Here is an 18,571-nt window from a genome sequence, read left to right as displayed (position 1 = left end):
CACTCCTTGGTTTTCTTCGTCGCTGACCACTCGAGTAACCGCCCAAAGATTCTGTGGGAAGCGTAGGTAGGGAGGCGGGAGGAAGAAAGGTTCAGTTGGATACGCGGGAAGAGCTCCATGCTCGTTTCGCTCTTCTTGTGTCATAGCAGAGCTGAACATAGCAGACATAGCATTCTTTGATATCCCGTGGTCGGCAGGGCAGAGCTCAGGTCGAATTGAGCGGAAGTCCTCCAAAAAATCGCCCGCCGAGTTCCATACTTTCGGCGCCCGAGGAAGGAGTCCCGAGTACCACGACTGCGATGGATCGCTTCCGCCACGAACGTCCCCTCATCGGCACACACTGTGAAAGAGCCACCCTGGCGTAAACGCGGCGCTTTCACTTCGTGCGTGGACTCTGAGTCATCCAGTAGATGTCCGCAAACTAGGGCGACGCGCGAAATCTAAATTGACTGTCTCGAAGTTTCTGCCCATCAGAGAAGGAGTCGGTTGAGACTCTCTCACCACTCAGGAATCCTTTGATGGGCATTCAGCTGGGAGACGGTCGCCGAAGTCGCCCTAGGACTTCAACTGATTTGGTCTCTGGCTTCACCGATCTTCTGCAGCCGCCGAGATCTGCCTTCCGCTTTCCCGAGCTTCACCAGGTGATTCCGGACTCCGGTTGTGCTGTGGCGTTCCCTCGGTGAGGCGAATATACTCGATTCTGCAACCTTCAAAACCGCACTCCATATTGCCATGTCCGGCGCATCGGTAGAAAATTCTGCCGATCGGAGTTCGAGGAGGACGAAGGCGATCCCTGCTGCGAGGATTACGTGAAGCGTCGGATACAGAGCGGTGACGCCGCATGAACGATAAACCACCGCGAGCTTGCACCGGCTCTAATGTTCATCTCGAAAAACTCTATTCGTGGTTCAGCTTCAGAGTAAAGTTTGGAGCATGAAGCGCGACGGGAAGGATCAAGTGATCACTAAGCGTTTCTTACTCCTAGTCGTCAGTTACTTGCGTACAGTTTGACGAAGCGTCCGAGATTGCACGCTTAACGGTGGTCGGGCGCCGTCGAAGCCCGAGCGGGCTTTGCGTCACCTAGGCAGGTGACCCTCTCGGATCGACAGGGGAGCATCTGGAGGTTGAGAGCTCGAAAGACGTCGCGGTCCGCTCCATCGTCTTGGTCAGCATTCCTCTAAGTCCGGATTCCACCCTGAATGACAGAGGAATTCCCTCGGAGAGAAACTCGAGTCAATCGCGGCCCAGATACTTCAAACTCTAGAAGAAAATTATGAAAGGAAAGATCTGCCTTTTTCAATCAATTTATTTACATCCACGGTGGATATGGAGGCTCCAGATCCACCGGAGCAATCTAAGACTTCACATTTGCGATCGTTCTCAGTTCTACGTCGAGAGCACCTTTCGCGGCTTGGGCGATCGAATTATGGATGACGTTGACTTCACTTTGTGTCAGTGCTCTGTCCATGTGTCGATACGTGATCCGGTAGCAATGCGAAGTACGCGACGTTTTCGGATGCTTGAAAACGTCAATCTGAGCGACCTCCTGAACGAGATCGGTTCCGATCGATCGCACCTGGAAGGTTTTCCGAATCCCTCATGCGTCAATGAATCCGAGGAGCCATTCCATGATGAGAACTCCGCCGATTCCAAGGAGGTGGAGCGGGCAACTTACAATGTCGTAGAAGTCATTGGGCTCAAACTGGTCCGGTACCCAGAAGGACATATCTGCGATACAAGCGGGGTGCGTTGAGATTGCTTTGAATTGTATCCTCTTGAAAGGGTCGGAGAAGTTGAACTGTGCGTTGAAGCCCGGGTCTTCGCTCCAGAATGACCGAATATCTTCAATCCCGTAATACAGCATAGCGATCCGCTCCAAACCTATTCCGAATGCCCAAGCGACCTGAAGATACAGATGAAGTCATATGGCCGGAAATCGAATGATGCACTCGACACGGGGTGAGCTTCGATTCGATAGTCTCGGTACCTTCTCTTGAACTCCAGCCTTCCGAAGAATTTCTTGTCGAACGATACCGCAGCCAAGACACTCAATCCATACATCGTTGAGCTTGATTTCGAGCTCGAAGGAAGGATGCGTGAACGGGAAATATGTGTCGACCTGCGGATGATGGGATCAGGCAGCGTTAATTCTCACCAGCCCATGAGCCCCCCGACCCGTCTCCGCGCTCGCAAAACTCCGGAGACACCGTTCCCCGGCACATCAACCCGAGCTCCGCCAGAGATCGAGAATGAGACGGTCCGAACTTCCATTATTCTCGACCCGTCTCGGCGGGGCTCAGATGCCCACATTCTCTGGACGGAGCAGGGAGTGGTCGCTCCCGACCGCCAGACAACGCGTTCTGCGAACACTAGCTCACCGCAAGATCTTCCGGGGACGTTCGCTGATTAATGAAGATTTTCGTATGAAGTAAAAAGGAAAATTTTCTATCGAGTCGAATCTCGAAAAATATTCTGAGGGCGATGCGAGATTAATCAGATCTAGTCGGTCGCTCGAACCCTTCAGACTCACCCATCTGAATTCCAATTTCTCTTGGAAAATATCGGAAACCATGCCTTCAAGAGCGCTCTTCAACTCATGTTCTAACAGCTTTGCGGTTTCCATTGAATGGCATGATTGCTTGTTATCGATGTCGACTTTCGATGCGGTGGATGAGGTCTCGAAAAGGTTGAGACTGTCAGCTTGTTTCTTGAAGAGCTGCTCCTTGGTGAGGAGTCGAACTCCTTCGACCTGATGGAACACTGGATAATGCGTTCGGTCAATCTCGTCGCGGCGATAGACATCGCCTATGGCAAGGAAAGCGTCGAGGCCGGACGCTATCAAATCTCTCTGGTGAGCCGAAGTGTGCGCTCGCAGCATAAGATTCTCATTGATGTAATATGAATCGCTCTTCGCGCGAGAAGGGTGATTTGCGGGCACCAGAAGGGAGTCGAAGTTCTGCAAGAGACGAAAATCGTCAGGAGGGTCGCGTAGCCGAGCGACGAGGCTCGTGTTCACCGCCGGGTTTAGTCCCGATCGAGATTTCACCTGCTCAAGGCTGACGACGGGCGAGAGTCTATCGAACACGGAGAATATTGGGGTGCCTCGACGGTTGCAGAATTTTTTGTTGAAATGAGCAACGATCCGCTGTTTGAACAAATTTATCGGGTGCTTCGGCTGGAGGTGGAGTTTCCCTGGAAAAGGAGCCGATTGAAGTTGGTAGCGAAATCAGCGCCCGTAGAACATCTTCTGTCTATTGCCAGGAAGTACGACTCGTACATGAAGAAAAGTTTTCAGCGGTCGACACCGATCTGAAGTATGAACGACATGACGTTACTTCTTTCGTTCTCCAACGCTTTCCAATTTGGAGAAGAATAATTCTCGTCCCAGCACGCTCATTGGGGTCGTGAATAAAGTTCCCGGAAAATGTCAAAGACACGTGACTCCTCCAGCCGCCCCCACTGATACAGAGGGAAAGAGTCTATGGAGGTTGAGAGATTTCTCATTTCTACTCCTACTCTCCGTGAAGCAAATATCTCTCGTAAAAGGTCGCCTTGTGATTCTTTATTCCGACGATCAAAACGAAGTTTCGCTCCCGAGCTTCGCCCGAGGCAGAAATTTCAGAAGAATCATACGGCGTGTTGCTTAAACGGTCAGCCTGTTAACCTACTCTCGACGTGCCGGAGAATCGTCGGCGTAACGTTCGTGAAGTCGTCCGTCGGATATATCTCGCCGTCGACCTGGAACGATGAGGGTCGAGCACTTTTCTTCGAACAGAAGGACCGGATGAGGAATCGAGGATCGCGAATCGACCCCATCCGCGCACTGCACAACATCATTCTTGTCCGAAGAGCTCCCCTCTCCCACGGGTCAGTAACAGCACCATCATCGACCGAAGTAAATCCCAGACCCGAACGCGTATCTAACCTTCCCGGAACGTCAACAAGTTTTCCTCACTTTGGAACTCGAAGGTACCGTGGACAGGCTTCCATCGACTCATATGACTTTTCTGGTTCGGCTAAAGCTATTTTCGGTGAGGCGCTGGACGGTATTCACTTGAGTATACCGAGGAGAGGATTTTCTTCACCTTTGGGAGTCAATATCGACTCTTCGTGAACAACTGTTGCCCCCTTAAACCTCTCGGGGAACTTTCGAAAGTCTATGACGAGGGACCGACTCTGTAATACCCTATGAACGTCGATTTTAAGCCTCTGCGGCACTTCGAGAGACATTAAAAGAGACATGTTTCGTCATGCGCCGAGGCAGCGTAGACTGATGCCAAATGAGGGACGAACTTGATTGATTCTACGGTGCGTGGATGTACTCGTCGCTCCCCCTAATTGCATCTCAGATCTTCTCGAAATTTTGATACGATACGACGAAGGAAAGGATTTCGTTGAGCTTACGGTCGAATTTCAGCTCCCAGAGGGCGCTGAGGTCTCCAGCGGTCGACCCTCTCTTCAGGATATGGCCCTCTTTGTCGTCGGCATTGGAAGCATTCTCTATCCTGAAACCTGAAAATCGACGATTCCCCTTTCAGAGTACTCTGCGGCGCAGAAATCGTACACGATCTCGAAGCTGAAACCGAGAAATCCTGCGTGTCCGTCGGAAAGGTTCTTCTGATTTCACTTTTTCGGGAAAGAGGGTCTTCCCTCTCGCTCATTTCGCGCCGCCGCTACCTCGTGTGGTTGGTGGTAGTTCGTCGTCGTCTGTCTGCTCCCATTGCGGCTACCTCATTGACCAGAGACCCAGCGCCCTATCCACGGTTAGGACGTCATCATTCAGCAGCAGGCCATACTGGTGGATCATACGGAAGTACTCGGTGTCTGTTGAAGTTCTCATTCGGTGAGCGTAAGCGATCGTTCATCAAGTCGACTTCTCAATCGTCTCGAGAGTGATATTTGGAAGCTACCGATTCGGACTCGCTCCTGCTGTTACCACTGCTGTATCGAGGCCATCGTCAGCCAAACAGCAGCCCTCCGAGCAGACCGAACGTCGGACGATTGGACGGATCCGTAGTCGAACAAAGTTCCGGACGGACCGATCAAGAGAGCACGTAAGCTCGAGCGGCTTGCTAAAGTGAACCAGCCCTTCATTCCTTTAGTCACTCTATCCGAGTGAGAGAGCGAGCGAGCAAGCAAGAGTGAGTGAGTGAGACCGACGGATTTGATCTGTAATAGACACACTGCTGCTTTTGACGGTGTCGTCGCATAGCCCATCTGGCTATTGCCCTGATCGTTGGTTCGCCGTGAGCGAGGCATCGGTGGATTTTTTGTTTATGAGGGTTTGTGGTGTGCGTTGCGGTGTTGTCACCCTGCCGTGTCTTGACTCCGGTCAGCCGCGCGCTCCCCGGCGTCCTCATCTCCGTACACGACCCCCAGGGTCAATCAAAGCGGCAGCACGACGCGCTCCAGGCAACGTCACAGAAAGCTCGCAGGCCATAGATGCCAGCAGCAGCAGTCGGGCTCGGCTCGGTCAACAACAACAACCACCTCAACGACAGAGCCTACTAACAACGTCTCGCCAACTGACTTGACAACCTTTCTTCATCGCTCCTGAATCAATATTGTTTCTCCGTTCTACATACCTCGAAGCTGCTGCTGCAGCCAACGTCGCCGCCACCAACATCATCGCCGTCGCTGGCTAGATCATCTGCAGCTCCTCCTGCAGCGACATTCACCATCAAATTTCCTCACTGAATCCTTTTTCGCTCCAACATCAACGACAACCCGGGAGCGAGTTGCTGTCTTTTGGTCAGGCAGCTCCTAACCGCTGATTCAGGCCGAGCATTGTGTTGGTTCTGTGTCTCTCCATTTCAAGTCGTCGATAATTCTTGTTGTTTGCCATAAACAGCAGCATCATGACAAACATCAACGTCAACAGGTCTTTGAACGACCAGTTCTATCGATACAAGATGCCGAAACTCATCGCCAAAGTCGAAGGCAAGGGTAACGGTATCAAAACCGTTATTGTCAATATGACCGACATCGCCAAGGCCTTGAGCAGGCCTCCAGCCTACCCCACCAAATACTTCGGCTGCGAACTTGGTTCTCAAACGCATTGCGACGCCAAAAGCGACCGATTCATCGTCAATGGTCAACACGACGCTAATAAACTGCAGGAGATTCTCGACGGTTTTATCAAGAGATACGTTCTCTGCGCTTCGTGCGACAATCCCGAGACCGTATTGACCGTTTTGCAGAAGAGGGGAATCATCACCACAGCATGCAAAGCCTGCGGTCACTCCGGACAGCTGGAAACCAACCATAAGCTAAATACTTTCATCCTCAAGAACCCCCCGGAGGGAACCAACGTCAAGGCCAAGGATGCCAAGACTCCGAAGAAGGACAAGAAGAAAAAAGACGACGCCTCGCCCAACAACTCGGCTGAGGAGAATGACGCCGGTAGGTCGCTTTCTATTCTGATTAGTCAAGCATTCTTTCTTCCTGTTCGTTCACTTTCATGCATTCGATTCTCAAGTCCCCATCCTCCCATTTCGAGTCCAACAAGCTCTCAGAGCCTATGTCTAAGTTTCTCCGACATCATAAGATATCTGATCGACACTTTGAGAGAGTGAATTCACATCGCACGACCGTGATGTTTCCGCTTGCTGCGAACACGAAACAACGCGCACCTATTTCGGCTCGACGTTACTATCGGCGCGTCAAATCAAGTTCCTTAACAATGAAGGGTATTTGATCAACCCTGACCAGTGGCCTCGTGAAATGCCCGGGAAGCTGTTCAAACATGGCGGGCCCCGCCGGATTCCGATGAACTTCTTCGATGTCAGTCAGGAGTTTCGTGGCGCGTCGAACTCCACCAGACCTCCATCGCTTATGATGTGTCTTGGACTATACTTCCCTTGTTCATTCACAGAGGCCATTACTCAAGGCAGAAGAGAATCTACTCGTCAATTTCGCCGCTCTGGAAGCTACGATCGTGGATGTTTTTTACTAGCTCCTTCAGACGAAACTTTGCATGCGGGTTTAGGGATTGTAGTATTCCCAGAACGGTCTAGCTTCCGATATTTGAATTGCTTCATTCGAGCACTCGCGTTCGCATTCCGCTGCGGGGCCGTGTCGGGAACCGAGTTCCTAAGCAAATTCTTCCTGCAATGGATGCGGAAGGATAGGAGACTTCTAATCTTTCGGGATTCGGCCGGATCCAACCTGGCGATTCGATGGTATTTATTCACGATGGCAGTGGAGTTCCGCAAGAAGCTAATAATCTTCAGTAGACGGTATAACGTCGCCTCCTGACGACGATACACGTTTTTATCTGCGGCGACAGCCTGAAAATCAAATGTTACGCATGGTACCGTTCGAGGATTTCGCAATTCGAAGTGCTCGCTAGCATCTGTGCACTAGCAACTCTAAGAATCGTAGTATCTTAAACAAGAAAAAACTTGAGAATCCGGTGATAGAACTTTTTTCCTATAATGATCTCGAGACGGACTTTCGAGCATCAAGGATTATTCGAGAACAGTTAGTAATCTGCTCGAGAAGGGAAAGGACTACTATCATTGCGTAATACGGCGGACCTGATATAGACGCCATGTGCCATCACTTCCAGCAGCGATCTGTCCAGATAACAATGAAACAACGTCTCGTTTCGTGGTTCTTCGTAGTCGGGCTGTCCAAGTAATATTTCGCTTTCTGCGAGAGCGCTCGGAGATCTTCTTGTTACCACGATGCGCTCAAACATAGCTCCACAGTCAAAATCGAGTGAATTCATTTTTTGAGATAAGGGAATTAGGCTGAATGAAGTTCACGCTCACCATCGTCTGAATTAGCTTCGGATAAATCGCTGAATTTGGAAATGGTGCCGCTTTATTTTCTCTCTGCGGCTGTTCAGCTTCCGAAGGGTTCCGGAGCTAGGGCGCCGGCTGCGGGAATCCTTCGAAAAACGAACGACTGCCGCGCGACGGTTCATAAAATACCGCAGCGCCAGTGTGTGTCGTTGCGATACCGTTTTCTCTTGGTCTCGATGTTGTTACGCCATGCACCCTCGCTCATTCACACGAATCCACCAACCATCACAGACGAGTGAACAGGAGGCAAACAAGTGCGGTGACACGCAGATGGCCATGCCGATGACTCCAACGTGATCCGCGAACGTGTCGCAACCCCGCGTTCAAACAATGAGGCAACTCGATGCAGCGGCCGGCTGCGAGCGCCGGCGGAATCGAATGACTTGGGGCCATGTCAATTCATGAATGATTTCCTTGACAGAATCAGATCCGACTGAGCTCATCGATCGATGTGCCGACTACACCCGATTTAATTCAAATTTCGCTCAACAGCAAAAATGGTCCGATGCTAATATCTTACGAAAATTCTCACAGGTGACATCAAACACGCGGACGCTCTGAACGATGCCGATTTCGGAGACGACTTCGATGAAGATTGGATCGAGGATACCTCCACCGAAGCTATGAAGAGGAGAATGCAGGAGCTCAGCGTGGGCGCTAAGTGTAAGTGATCCATTCCGAATCGGGGAGGGTATCATGCGCTTGTGCATCCGTCTCTCCTCGGATGGAGGGTGTCTTCGAGCCATCGAGTCCTAAGCAAAAGTTCTGAGATATTCTGAAAGAACCAACTGTCTTACAGCCCTCATGTTGGACGCTGATACTGATAAGAGCGAGGAAGAGAGGAGCACGATCTTCTTCAAGTTTGTTAAGGATAGAATGCCCATAACCTCGGAACAGTATAAGGCCATCTTGGCCGAAGCCTCCCGATTAGAGATCAAAGACAAGGCATCGATGATCCTCTGCGAGCTCATTCTCAACAACGACGCCGTCAAACTGATCAAAGCTCATGCTCAGCTGTTCGTCCAGTTTTCACGCGACAATAGACGTGCTCAGAAATATTTGCTAGGAGGTAAGCATACGTAGTTCGCAGCATCCACCGCTACAACCCTGAACATCATGCTGGGGGTTTCAAACTCTAAACAACGAATTTTGCTCTCGAATAGCCATTGAACAATCCATCAAGCTCCACAAGGACACTTTATTGCCCAAGACCGCCATTATATTGAAGACTCTCTACGACTTCGATATAGTCGATGAAGAATCCCTCATCGAGTGGTCGAAAAAGGTTTGTCAGAGACTTCAACCAATTCTCCACCTGGAATAGAAATCAGTAGTATTGATCAGACTCAGTTACAATACTCCCCGGACCTTATCGAGGCATTCTACCTCACATGTCGCTATGCTGTGCTTCAGGTGAGCAAACGATTCGTGGGTAAGGACTTCGCCCAGCTCATCCACAACGAGGCCCAACCCTTCATCGATTGGCTTCAGAACGCGGAAGAGGAAAGCGAGGACGAGGACTCCGGTGAAGGTCAGTATTGGAACCCCGACTCGGACGTCGGCTGCGGTATCCGGAGGAACTCCATGTGAAATTCGGCCGAGGTTTCTGTCCCGATAACTAATCGAATCGGGCACCAATTTTTCAGATGCTGTGGAGATAGAGTACGATGACCGTCACACAGCTGAAGGCCTGCGTGAAGTGAAGGAGACAACTCCGAAACCAAACGGGAACACTGTTAACAACAACGGAAAAGCCCCACCAGCCGACGAGGATGACGGAGACGATCTCGATATCGATGATATATGAGCACGAGGCTCGTCGGCTTCGTATCGAGGTCCCCCTCGATCCCGCCCCACTTATTTCTTATTGTTTGCTTGTTCCGCGTTAGTTCTTTCTCCTACCTGATTCGTCGCCCTCCCGAAGGAATCGCCTAGCGAGAATTTATTTCCTAAGTCCCGAAATTCTCCGACGTTATTCTGATTTTGCCTCGAGAAAGAGTTTCTGTCCAAAGCGTGTGTTTTATCGATCGAGAACGCTCGAATTCCCAAACCAGTTCGGGTTCCGTTTTCCGCTCTCGTATCGCGGTATCATCCTGCTCTAAAATATGTCCCATTCTGTTTCCATTCTTAGATGTAATGTTACCAAGCTGTAGACGTCTCGATGGGGCTGCATTCCGACCAGTTTAAGCTGGATAGAAGAATTGATAGAAATTCATTAAGATCAAGCGCACGAGCCTCGCGCCGCTTGAGGCTGCCTCTCTGATCAAAGTGGCTCGAGCTCGTTGCTCGTCGCGCCTCCGAAATCGAGCTGAATGGATTAGGACGCGGAGAGGAGTTTCGTAAGCCTGCAGTTCGATGCTCGGTCGATGAAGAGGAGCATTCGGAACACGTAGACTGATGCTGTGTGTCAGTAATATGTCTTCTCCGCAGCTGCTGTGTCGGGAGATGTTGCCGATCTCCAAGATCTACAAAAATCGCGAATTCTTCCTTATGAATTGAAGGAGATACTGTCGAACGTCTATGCGAAAAAAGAATAAAGCGAATGTCCAAGTGTAAGCTTGAAATGCTCCGTCTTATTCAGTCCCGTGTATGCAGCCCGGAGCGGAGAGCGAATTCAAGTGGGACTGGCGTCGATCAAAGCTCTGACATCCGCGGGAGTACAACTGATGAGACCAACTGTTAGGAAGAGGACTAGCCAGCAAGAGAGGGAGCTCGAGCAAGATGTCTCCTTGGAAGGCAGCGAAAACTCCGTCCGATCGTCGACCAAGCGTGGTCTCATCGACCTTCTCCAAGAAGCGGAATTCTATTCCCAAGACATTCGCATGGGCGTTTCCCACTGAACTGCGGGGAACGCGAACGAATGGAATTTTTATGTTCCCAAGTAGGAGGGAAGTCCGGGAAGAGCCGATACCTGTTTGATATATCAAGCTGCCGCTTAGTTTTATCCGAGCGACCTCGAGAGCGAGCAGCGAATCTCTCTCCCGATGTAATGCAGCAGCAGACGACACGGCGGCCTCTCGAAAACAAACACACGGTGAAGGAGCTCTCTTCTCTTATATCTCGGGTCGTCAGCTGATTGAGTCGATTTTCGGATTCGTGCTCTGCCCCGTGAAAGAGAAACACCGGATATCGACAGAACCGAAGCTCGCATGCCGTAAGTTGTCGATCCTAAGCAGCAAAGCGAATCAACGCAATAAGACTTTTCCCCAAAAGTCTTGCTGCGAGCCTGGGAAATCAGCGGAATGTCTCAGCTATGTTTACCGGCTTCTAGTTTCGCTTCGAAGTATTTTTGCGTCACTCGGAGTCCTGAGCGAGAGCGAGACGCTTGCGATTGGACTTCATCTGAAATCGACCTGAACCTCACTGCAGATGCACCGCGTCGGGTCGGAACCGCAGCCCGAGAAGATTTCCGATATTTCGTGTCCGGAGGCCATAACTCGAACCGTCTTGTACTCCATTTCGGCAGCGGCAATAGCCGTCTTCATCGTCAATAACGGCAAACAGGTGAATTTCGTGAATTTGAGGGGTCGGCGGAGTTTCCGCCCGAGCTCCGTCGTGGCGCATGGGGTATCAAGAGCGTTCTGATTACAGGTCTTGAAGCTCAAACGTGGAGGAGTAATCCTGCCCACCGCTTGCGCTCTGACGTCCGCTGGAATCGTCGGTAAAATGAAAATGGATTCCTATGTGGAGATCTTGAGGTCACAGAAAGCCGCGAAAGGGGCCTCCTCGTGAGCCTTCTTCTTGAGAGGGAGGAATCGATATTGGGAAGCTCCTGAGAATCTCGAGGTTGAGCAGGGAGCTCCATCAATCGTCCCGGCGGCTTCAGCGACCATCATGAAGAGCTCATCGAGCATGTCGTTCACGTTTCTACTCATCTCTGTCGTGATGCTATCGAGGGCGGACGGGAATTCAACAGAAGAGAGAAATCAACAACAGATAGGAACTTTCTTCAAGAAAGGCCATACCAACAATTGGGCGGTGCTCGTTTGCACTTCTCGATTTTGGTTCAACTATCGGCACGTAGCCAACGTGCTTTCTATCTACCGCAGCGTGAAGCGACTCGGGATCCCCGACTCCCGCATCATACTCATGCTAGGTGCCCAACTTCTTCTATACCGATTCTAGCCGATGTAACTCTGCGTAGTCCTGATTCTCTCAGAATGAGATCACGCATCAGAGCTGATCACTAATCACTCATCGATGGTCATTCTAGCCGACGACATGGCCTGTAATTCTCGGAACCCTTCGCCTGCAACCATTTTCAACAACAGAGAGCAAGCCATAAATGTTTATGGGGATGATGTTGAGGTCGACTACAGAAACTATGACGTGACTGTTGAGAGTTTCATCAGGTATGTCGGATTTATCATAAATCTCTCAGCTTCGCGAAGTTATTGTGTTTGATTCTTCACCTAACCTCCATCGGTAGGCTCCTCACTGGACGAGTGCCGGAGAACACTCCGACAAGCAAGAGGCTGCAGACAGACGAGGTAAGCGTCCTCGCACAAGGAGTCGAGTTCTTCGAGCTCGAGACGCTATCCGCTTGAGGGATCCGTCATCGTCACTGCTTGGAAAAATACGGAGTTGTGTTTTTTTCTAGCACTCCAATATCCTCGTGTACATGACAGGACATGGTGGGGAGGGGTTCCTCAAATTCCAAGATAGCAAAGAATTGACGAGTGTCGAACTCGCTGACGCTTTCGAACAAATGTGGCAGATGCGGCGCTACCACGAGGTTAGTATTCGAGCTCCTCGCCTTTCGTGTGCTCCGCGCTCTGGTCAGGGCGGGGACCACGATTCTACGGAAGTAGAGTTTTTCGCCTTCCGCGCGTAGAATGTACCGCTATGAGGCCGGTGCTCGCTCGGAAGCCACTCCTGAGCCGCGCCGGGAGTGGATTCCCCGATTAGGTATGTACCGATGATGTTTGACAATGTTTCGATTACGATCTCCGCAGGTTCTTTACATTGTTGACTCGTGTCACTCTGAGTCAATGTTCTTGACGTTCTACTCGCCGAACATCCTCGCAATATCCTCGTCTCGAGTGGACGAGGATAGTCTCTCGCACCACGGCGACTCGCGCATCGGTGTGTACGTCATTGATCGCTACACATTTTACGTGCTGCAGTTCCTGGAGAGGGTTCGACCGGACAGCCTTGTTAGCATGCATGAGTTCTTCAAGGTGGGATATTCTTGATATCTTATAGATTGCCTGCCGGCAATGCTCTCGATGCAGTGACGATTCCTTCAGTATCTCACGGCACCGATTCTCTCTGCTCGTAGGTCTGCCCAAAAAGCCAGTGCATCTCTACGGTGGCTACGCGGAAAAACTTGTTCCAACGCGACGTCAAGGAAGCGCAGCTCACAGATTTTTTCGGCGGTGTGCGGAATATCGAGCTAACATACGATCTTATTGATTTGCCGCAGTCAGCCATAAGGGCTTGATCTTCTCTGTTGCCTCGAAGGAGCGGAAAGTTGTGAAGAGCTCAGAAATGAAAGGAAGTGAAGACCAAAACGGGGAAGTGATCATTCATTCTCAGCCTCGATTCTGCGATCATAGCGATTAAGTCGCGACTCTTCCCGATGCCACATGATAGGTCAAGAGAGCGAAACCCAAGAATATTGTCGCTCGTCAGGGACAAAATCAGATCTTTATTTTGAGAAATATTGCAGACTTCCAGTAAATCAGTCGGTCACATCAATTGCACTAGGTCACATAGAAAAATTCTCAGAATTTCCTACACAGGTGGTGAGTGGTAACTCGTTGAGCGAGAGCGTCAGACTAAGAGGGAAGAGATGGCCTCCCTGCCCCACACAAAAGATCAAAGCTTGCTCTCTGTGAGAACTAGTCACTGTGAAAGTTTTTTCTTGAGGTTCTCAGCGATCTTGTCCAAGAACTCGAACGTGTTCAGATAGTCCGACCTCTCGATCTTGTCGAGAGAGCCCTTGATGCACAAAGCAAGATCCTTGGTCATGAAACCGGCTTCGATGGTCTCAACGCAGACAGCTTCGAGCGCCGAGGAGAACTTCGCGAGCTTCTCATTGGAATCGAGCTTTGCCCTATGCGCCAAGCCTTGAGTCCACGCGAAAATTGAAGCGACCGGGTTTGTCGACGTTTCCTAATAAGAAGAATCCACAGCGTGAGGAAGGAGACAGAAGATGGTTAAAACTCTTCCAATCATTTGAAGGCGACGATCTGGCGCTACGAGACAATCATTTCTCACCTTCCCTTGTTGATGCATCCGGTAATGCCTCGTTACGGTGCCATGGGCCGCTTCAGCTTCGACAGTTTTACCTGGAAGCCGGAAGCTCAACATGATCTCTAGTTTGCTAAGGTCGGTCACGAGCTCACATAACGATCTTTGAGATGAAAGGGCTTGGACTGACCGTCTGGGCAGATGAGCACCGAAGTCATGAGTCCGAGAGACCCGAAGCCTTGAGCCACGGAGTCACTCTGAACGTCTCCGTCGTAGTTCTTGCATGACCAAACGAAACCGCCTTCGGACTTCATGCAATACGCTACCATGTCATCGATGAGACGGTGCTCGTACCACAGTCCAGCAGCCTCGTATTGAGATTTGAATTCCTGAAGACAGATCCATGATTATTACGTCCGCGGGGCCCTCGTTTCTTATATTCAATGGGGTGCGAAATGCGATATCGATCGGATCCCACGCGGAAAGTCACCTTTTCGTAAACATCCTGGAACAAGTCCTTGAAACGGCCATCGTATTTCTTGAGGATGGTGTTCTTCGTCGACAGGTAAAGAGGCAGCTTTCGGTCCAGCGCGTACTTCATTGAAGCCCTGGCAAACTCCACAATGCTCTCATCCGTGTTATACATCGCCATGGCTACACCTCCGGTTCCTTTGAAGTGGAAGACCTCATGCGAGATCGTCCGGCCATCATCGCCGCTGAAAGTAATTTGCAGCTTGCCGTCTCCAGGCACCACAAAATCGGTTGCCTTGTATTGGTCCCCGAAGGCGTGACGGCCGATGACGATGGGCTTCTGCCACCCGGGCACGAGTCGGGGAACGTTTTTGCACACGATAGCCTCCCGGAAAACAGTCCCTCCTAGGATATTTCTGATGGTTCCGTTCGGGGATCTCCACATTTTCTTCAATTTGAATTCCTCGACTCGGGCTTCGTCGGGGGTGATGGTAGCGCATTTGATTCCGACATTGTACTTCTTGATGGCGTTCGCACAATCGATCGTCACTGCAAGTCACAGAGGATATGCTCAGCCGAGAGAACACTCGAGGCGTGAAAATTCTGCGAATCACCAGATCGGCGGCGGCTCTGACGACTGCGGGAGCGGAAAATTTAGAAGAAGGAGTCAGAAAACGATTTCCTCCAAACATCATTCTCCGCTTCAGGCCCTCAGGACGACTGCGTGAGCTCTGCTCCGAGCCTCCCGCCGGAAATCATGGAACCTTCGCTCATGGAAAACTCACACCAGAAAAATCAGCATCTCTTTCATTGCCAACCCACGTCAATGAACTTTTGGAGGACTCCCCGCCGATCCCGATGAGGGGACACGCGTTTCAAGGTTCATTCATGTCCTGATTATGGAGAGTGATACTATGCGCGGAGGATCACGAATAGATTCTCATCTGAGGCGGACTCCTGTACCGCTCTTTGATCCCAATGTGAGCGTTATCAGGAAGCGCGCTTACGATCGGTGCCTGCATTCATCGCCACTCACCCTGGTCATCGGTGGCATCGCGGTTCTCCATACCCAAATCATAGGTATGCAGCTCCACGTCGAGGAAGGGGAAAATCAGTTTCTCCTTGATGATGTCCCAGATTATCCTGTGGATTCATAAGCATATTTTATTTTTACCACGAAGAGAAAAACACAAATGAAAGAGATGAGGACCAGGTTGATAGACATAGGATCCCCCCTGTTCGATCTCACCTCGTCATTTCATCTCCGAGGATATCCACCACCGGTCCACCTACAAATTCGAAAAATACAATAACTCATCGGTGGCCTCACAGAAAAACCCGTCGAGATATGCTGCCAGTCGGAATCATAGATCGTCGAAAAATTAGGCGCCGAATACGCCAGCGTGGCAACTAGGCCCGAAACGTCTTCTTGCGTACGACGGATCTTGGTGGTTGAGGTTGAACTTAACGTCAAAAGAGTCATGATATTATTTTCGCGGCTTGCGTCGGTGTGGAGCGTTTATATTAGATGAAAGCGGAAACACCCGCATCTAAATCGATTCGACGTGCTCTACCTCTACAGGAGTCACGCAATTCTTGAGGTGGGAAACTTGACCCATTTTTCAATCTCGAGAGTGTACCCGAGCTGCGAAATTCAGAATGGGGAATCGCCCCCAGCCGCTCGAATCCAGTTCGGAGCTGCGGTGAGAATAAGGGAATTGAATGTCGGAAACACTCACACTTGATTTTATCCGCCATGGCTTTCGCAGATGGCTGTCGGAGAACGCTTACAGGAGAGAAACTGTCGGCCAAGTGACAGCGGTTGGCTCCACACGCAAACCGGCTCTGACGCTGCCTGTATTTCCGTCTGTAGCGGTGGCAGCAAAAGAGCGACTTACGCTCGCCGCCGATGCTGCGGCAGCAGCCGGTCACAGCGGCTGGTCAGCTGAGAGAGAGGAGCAGACGATACCTCACTTTCGCGGCGGCGGTTCTGCTCCGGACTTTCGGTGAGGCGCGTCGAAAAAATGCTTCGTGGAGCCAATAAACGACCGCAACATACGAACGGCGAGACTTCTCACGAGTGAATGATGGAGGACGAATAAGGCTTCGGCGACGCAGACCTTATCTCGGATCGCAAGCGCTGAGCCCTGGAAGGTCGGACGAGTCGGCTCGATCGGGAACGAAACACATGTGTTTCGATTGGAAACACATGTGGAATGGTCGCGGGTCGGGCCAGAGAGAGCAGCGATATCAGTCTTCCTGATCACTTGACTTTCACGCGACAATTAGGAAGGCTCTCACTCAGCTGGGGAGATAGGACGGAAGGCGAGCCCCGACCAAAGTTCTGGTCCCAGACGTACACGCTCACTCAGGATTAAATGAAGGATATTTTCTCCGAAATTCCAAGAAATGAGCCATGGGTGGGCACTGAGCTCCTGGAAGTATTCTGACTTGAGCCAAGGGTTGTACCCGGGAAGTATAAGCACAGGGATATATTTGATTTCACTTTGCTTCCTGCGCGATAGCTTGTTGTCCCTTAGCGATGCCGCTCTTCTTCGGTCGCCAGAATTCCGCCGGGTCAGGGGGTCGCTGGCTGAGGAACTCTTCGCCTCAGCCGAGACTGAGCCACGCGAATCACCTTTTCTTTCAGGCAAACGAAAAATACCGAGGGAAAAATACTCTAGTTCGGTAGGATGTTCATCAACTATTGAAGAAAGGAGTATTCCAAAGACTTTCAGACAGTAGACAACGCATGGGGTGAATAAGCTTGAAGCTAATTAAGGCGTTAGAGAGCCCTACCCTCCTGATTGTGACTACGGGACTGGAAACGCCGCTTTTCGGCCGTTTCCTCTCTGAGTCCATTGGGAGGAAGAAAGCAGGCGCGATACATTCCACATTCATTTCCCACTTCTCTTGGACTTCGAATTGCGGAGAGCAGTCCGTTGATGGCATTGGTAATCACGGAACTCAATCCAGAATCGGTCACTTCGACTGCTCATGGAGAGACACGGGATAGGCCGACGGATTATCTTGTTGGGTTCAGCTGTGCGCACGGCTCCGTTGGCGGGATAATCGATCGGGGATTCGAAGTCGTGCCTGGATCTTCATGTGGTGTTTCTTCATTTTTTCAGTCTTGTGTTGCCCTCGTCGTGATGATTTTAGGCTTCCGTGATATTTCCCCTCACGGAGGAAAACTTGACTGACAAGGACTGGCTAGCTTCTGGGTCCGCTGAGAAAGACTGGCTTCCATGTTTATCACCCGATTATTGAAATTATTATTCATTGATGAGGAGTTCGGGGAAGGGATATGACCCCTCGGCATCCTTGTGCGCGATTCCTCGGGAGTCTTTCGCAATATAAGTGACCGCCGACATCATGACTTACGAGGACACGATCAGGAGCCCATGGAAATTATCGCCCTGAGATTATTCAACGAGGTAGGATCAAAGGCCATCGAACACGACACCACGACCTCACCGACATCGTCGGATTTCGGGACCGTTGCAGCCAGGAGAGAGGAGGAAAGTCGAAACCTGGGTATACTACCTCTGTGCTAAAGTTGGAGTTGAACTCCGGCGACATGAAGCGCGGGATGCCCCATGGATTGTTGGGTGGGTTTCCCAGCTCTATTTTCCAGAGAGAGCTCATTCCTACTCCTGGGGTTTCTTGATCATATCTCGGCATCATCATGAATAATGAATCATCATTATCATGACGTACCACTTCCATGCAGCGAGCGCATTCGCTTGACGAAATGACCGATGACCTGCACAGAATGCAATATTCTGAGAGATCTTTTCGAACTATAATTGAATTTTGTCCGTGAAGCAAAGTCCTGAGGAGCGGGATCGTCTGTACCGACGTCGCGGCTCTCCCCTGCTTGACACGCTTCAAATCTCCCGGAAACCTTCAGTCATGACCGTCTCCTCAGTTATCTTATCTGGTTTCTCGCGCCCTCACACCTCGCACTCGTCCCGCGGAAGAGTGAGCGCTCTCGTTCGATCCTTCCACCCGCCGCCGTTCGTCGGCCGGGGAGCACTGTATCATCACCAGTCATCAGCTGTGAACGGAGCAGACGACTTTTGTTTGAGCTCCTA

General features: G+C 50.8%; 4 protein-coding genes across 4 annotated transcripts; 2 read left to right on the top strand and 2 right to left on the bottom strand.

Annotated features, from left to right (window-relative positions):
• Nucleotides 1-1,290: 1,290 nt before the first annotated feature.
• Nucleotides 1,291-3,835, bottom strand: PheRS-m (Phenylalanyl-tRNA synthetase, mitochondrial). The gene is made up of 7 exons (XM_018641170.1): nucleotides 3,669-3,835; nucleotides 3,278-3,309; nucleotides 3,047-3,192; nucleotides 2,531-2,956; nucleotides 1,988-2,119; nucleotides 1,676-1,903; nucleotides 1,291-1,576 (listed from the first exon to the last, which is right to left on the bottom strand). Exons 4-7 carry the CDS (start codon nucleotides 2,876-2,878, stop codon nucleotides 1,355-1,357), a joined length of 930 nt encoding a protein of 309 aa, XP_018496686.1. The 5' UTR covers nucleotides 2,879-2,956; nucleotides 3,047-3,192; nucleotides 3,278-3,309; nucleotides 3,669-3,835; the 3' UTR covers nucleotides 1,291-1,354.
• Nucleotides 3,836-5,668: 1,833 nt separating this feature from the next.
• On the top strand, nucleotides 5,669-10,325 carry eIF5 (eukaryotic translation initiation factor 5). The gene is made up of 6 exons (XM_003747569.2): nucleotides 5,669-6,402; nucleotides 8,343-8,471; nucleotides 8,608-8,877; nucleotides 8,972-9,093; nucleotides 9,222-9,339; nucleotides 9,455-10,325. Exons 1-6 carry the CDS (start codon nucleotides 5,859-5,861, stop codon nucleotides 9,613-9,615), a joined length of 1,344 nt encoding a protein of 447 aa, XP_003747617.1. The 5' UTR covers nucleotides 5,669-5,858; the 3' UTR covers nucleotides 9,616-10,325.
• A 514-nt stretch (nucleotides 10,326-10,839) lies between these two features.
• PIG-K (Phosphatidylinositol glycan anchor biosynthesis class K) lies at nucleotides 10,840-13,322 on the top strand. The gene is made up of 8 exons (XM_003747568.2): nucleotides 10,840-10,962; nucleotides 11,178-11,312; nucleotides 11,400-11,904; nucleotides 12,022-12,160; nucleotides 12,238-12,298; nucleotides 12,409-12,543; nucleotides 12,764-12,988; nucleotides 13,090-13,322. Exons 3-8 carry the CDS (start codon nucleotides 11,643-11,645, stop codon nucleotides 13,249-13,251), a joined length of 984 nt encoding a protein of 327 aa, XP_003747616.1. The 5' UTR covers nucleotides 10,840-10,962; nucleotides 11,178-11,312; nucleotides 11,400-11,642; the 3' UTR covers nucleotides 13,252-13,322.
• Nucleotides 13,323-13,451: 129 nt separating this feature from the next.
• On the bottom strand, nucleotides 13,452-16,382 carry Idh (isocitrate dehydrogenase [NADP] cytoplasmic). Its single transcript, XM_003747567.2, has 7 exons — nucleotides 16,214-16,382; nucleotides 15,724-15,763; nucleotides 15,511-15,617; nucleotides 14,494-15,023; nucleotides 14,194-14,392; nucleotides 14,031-14,101; nucleotides 13,452-13,925 (listed from the first exon to the last, which is right to left on the bottom strand). Exons 1-7 carry the CDS (start codon nucleotides 16,230-16,232, stop codon nucleotides 13,656-13,658), a joined length of 1,236 nt encoding a protein of 411 aa, XP_003747615.1. The 5' UTR covers nucleotides 16,233-16,382; the 3' UTR covers nucleotides 13,452-13,655.
• Nucleotides 16,383-18,571: the final 2,189 nt, after the last annotated feature.

This window comes from Galendromus occidentalis, unplaced genomic scaffold, assembly GCF_000255335.2.
Source record: "Galendromus occidentalis unplaced genomic scaffold, Mocc_1.1 scf7180000077524, whole genome shotgun sequence".
Lineage (NCBI taxonomy): Eukaryota > Metazoa > Arthropoda > Arachnida > Mesostigmata > Phytoseiidae > Galendromus > Galendromus occidentalis.
This window is presented reverse-complemented; position numbering and strand designations above follow the sequence as displayed.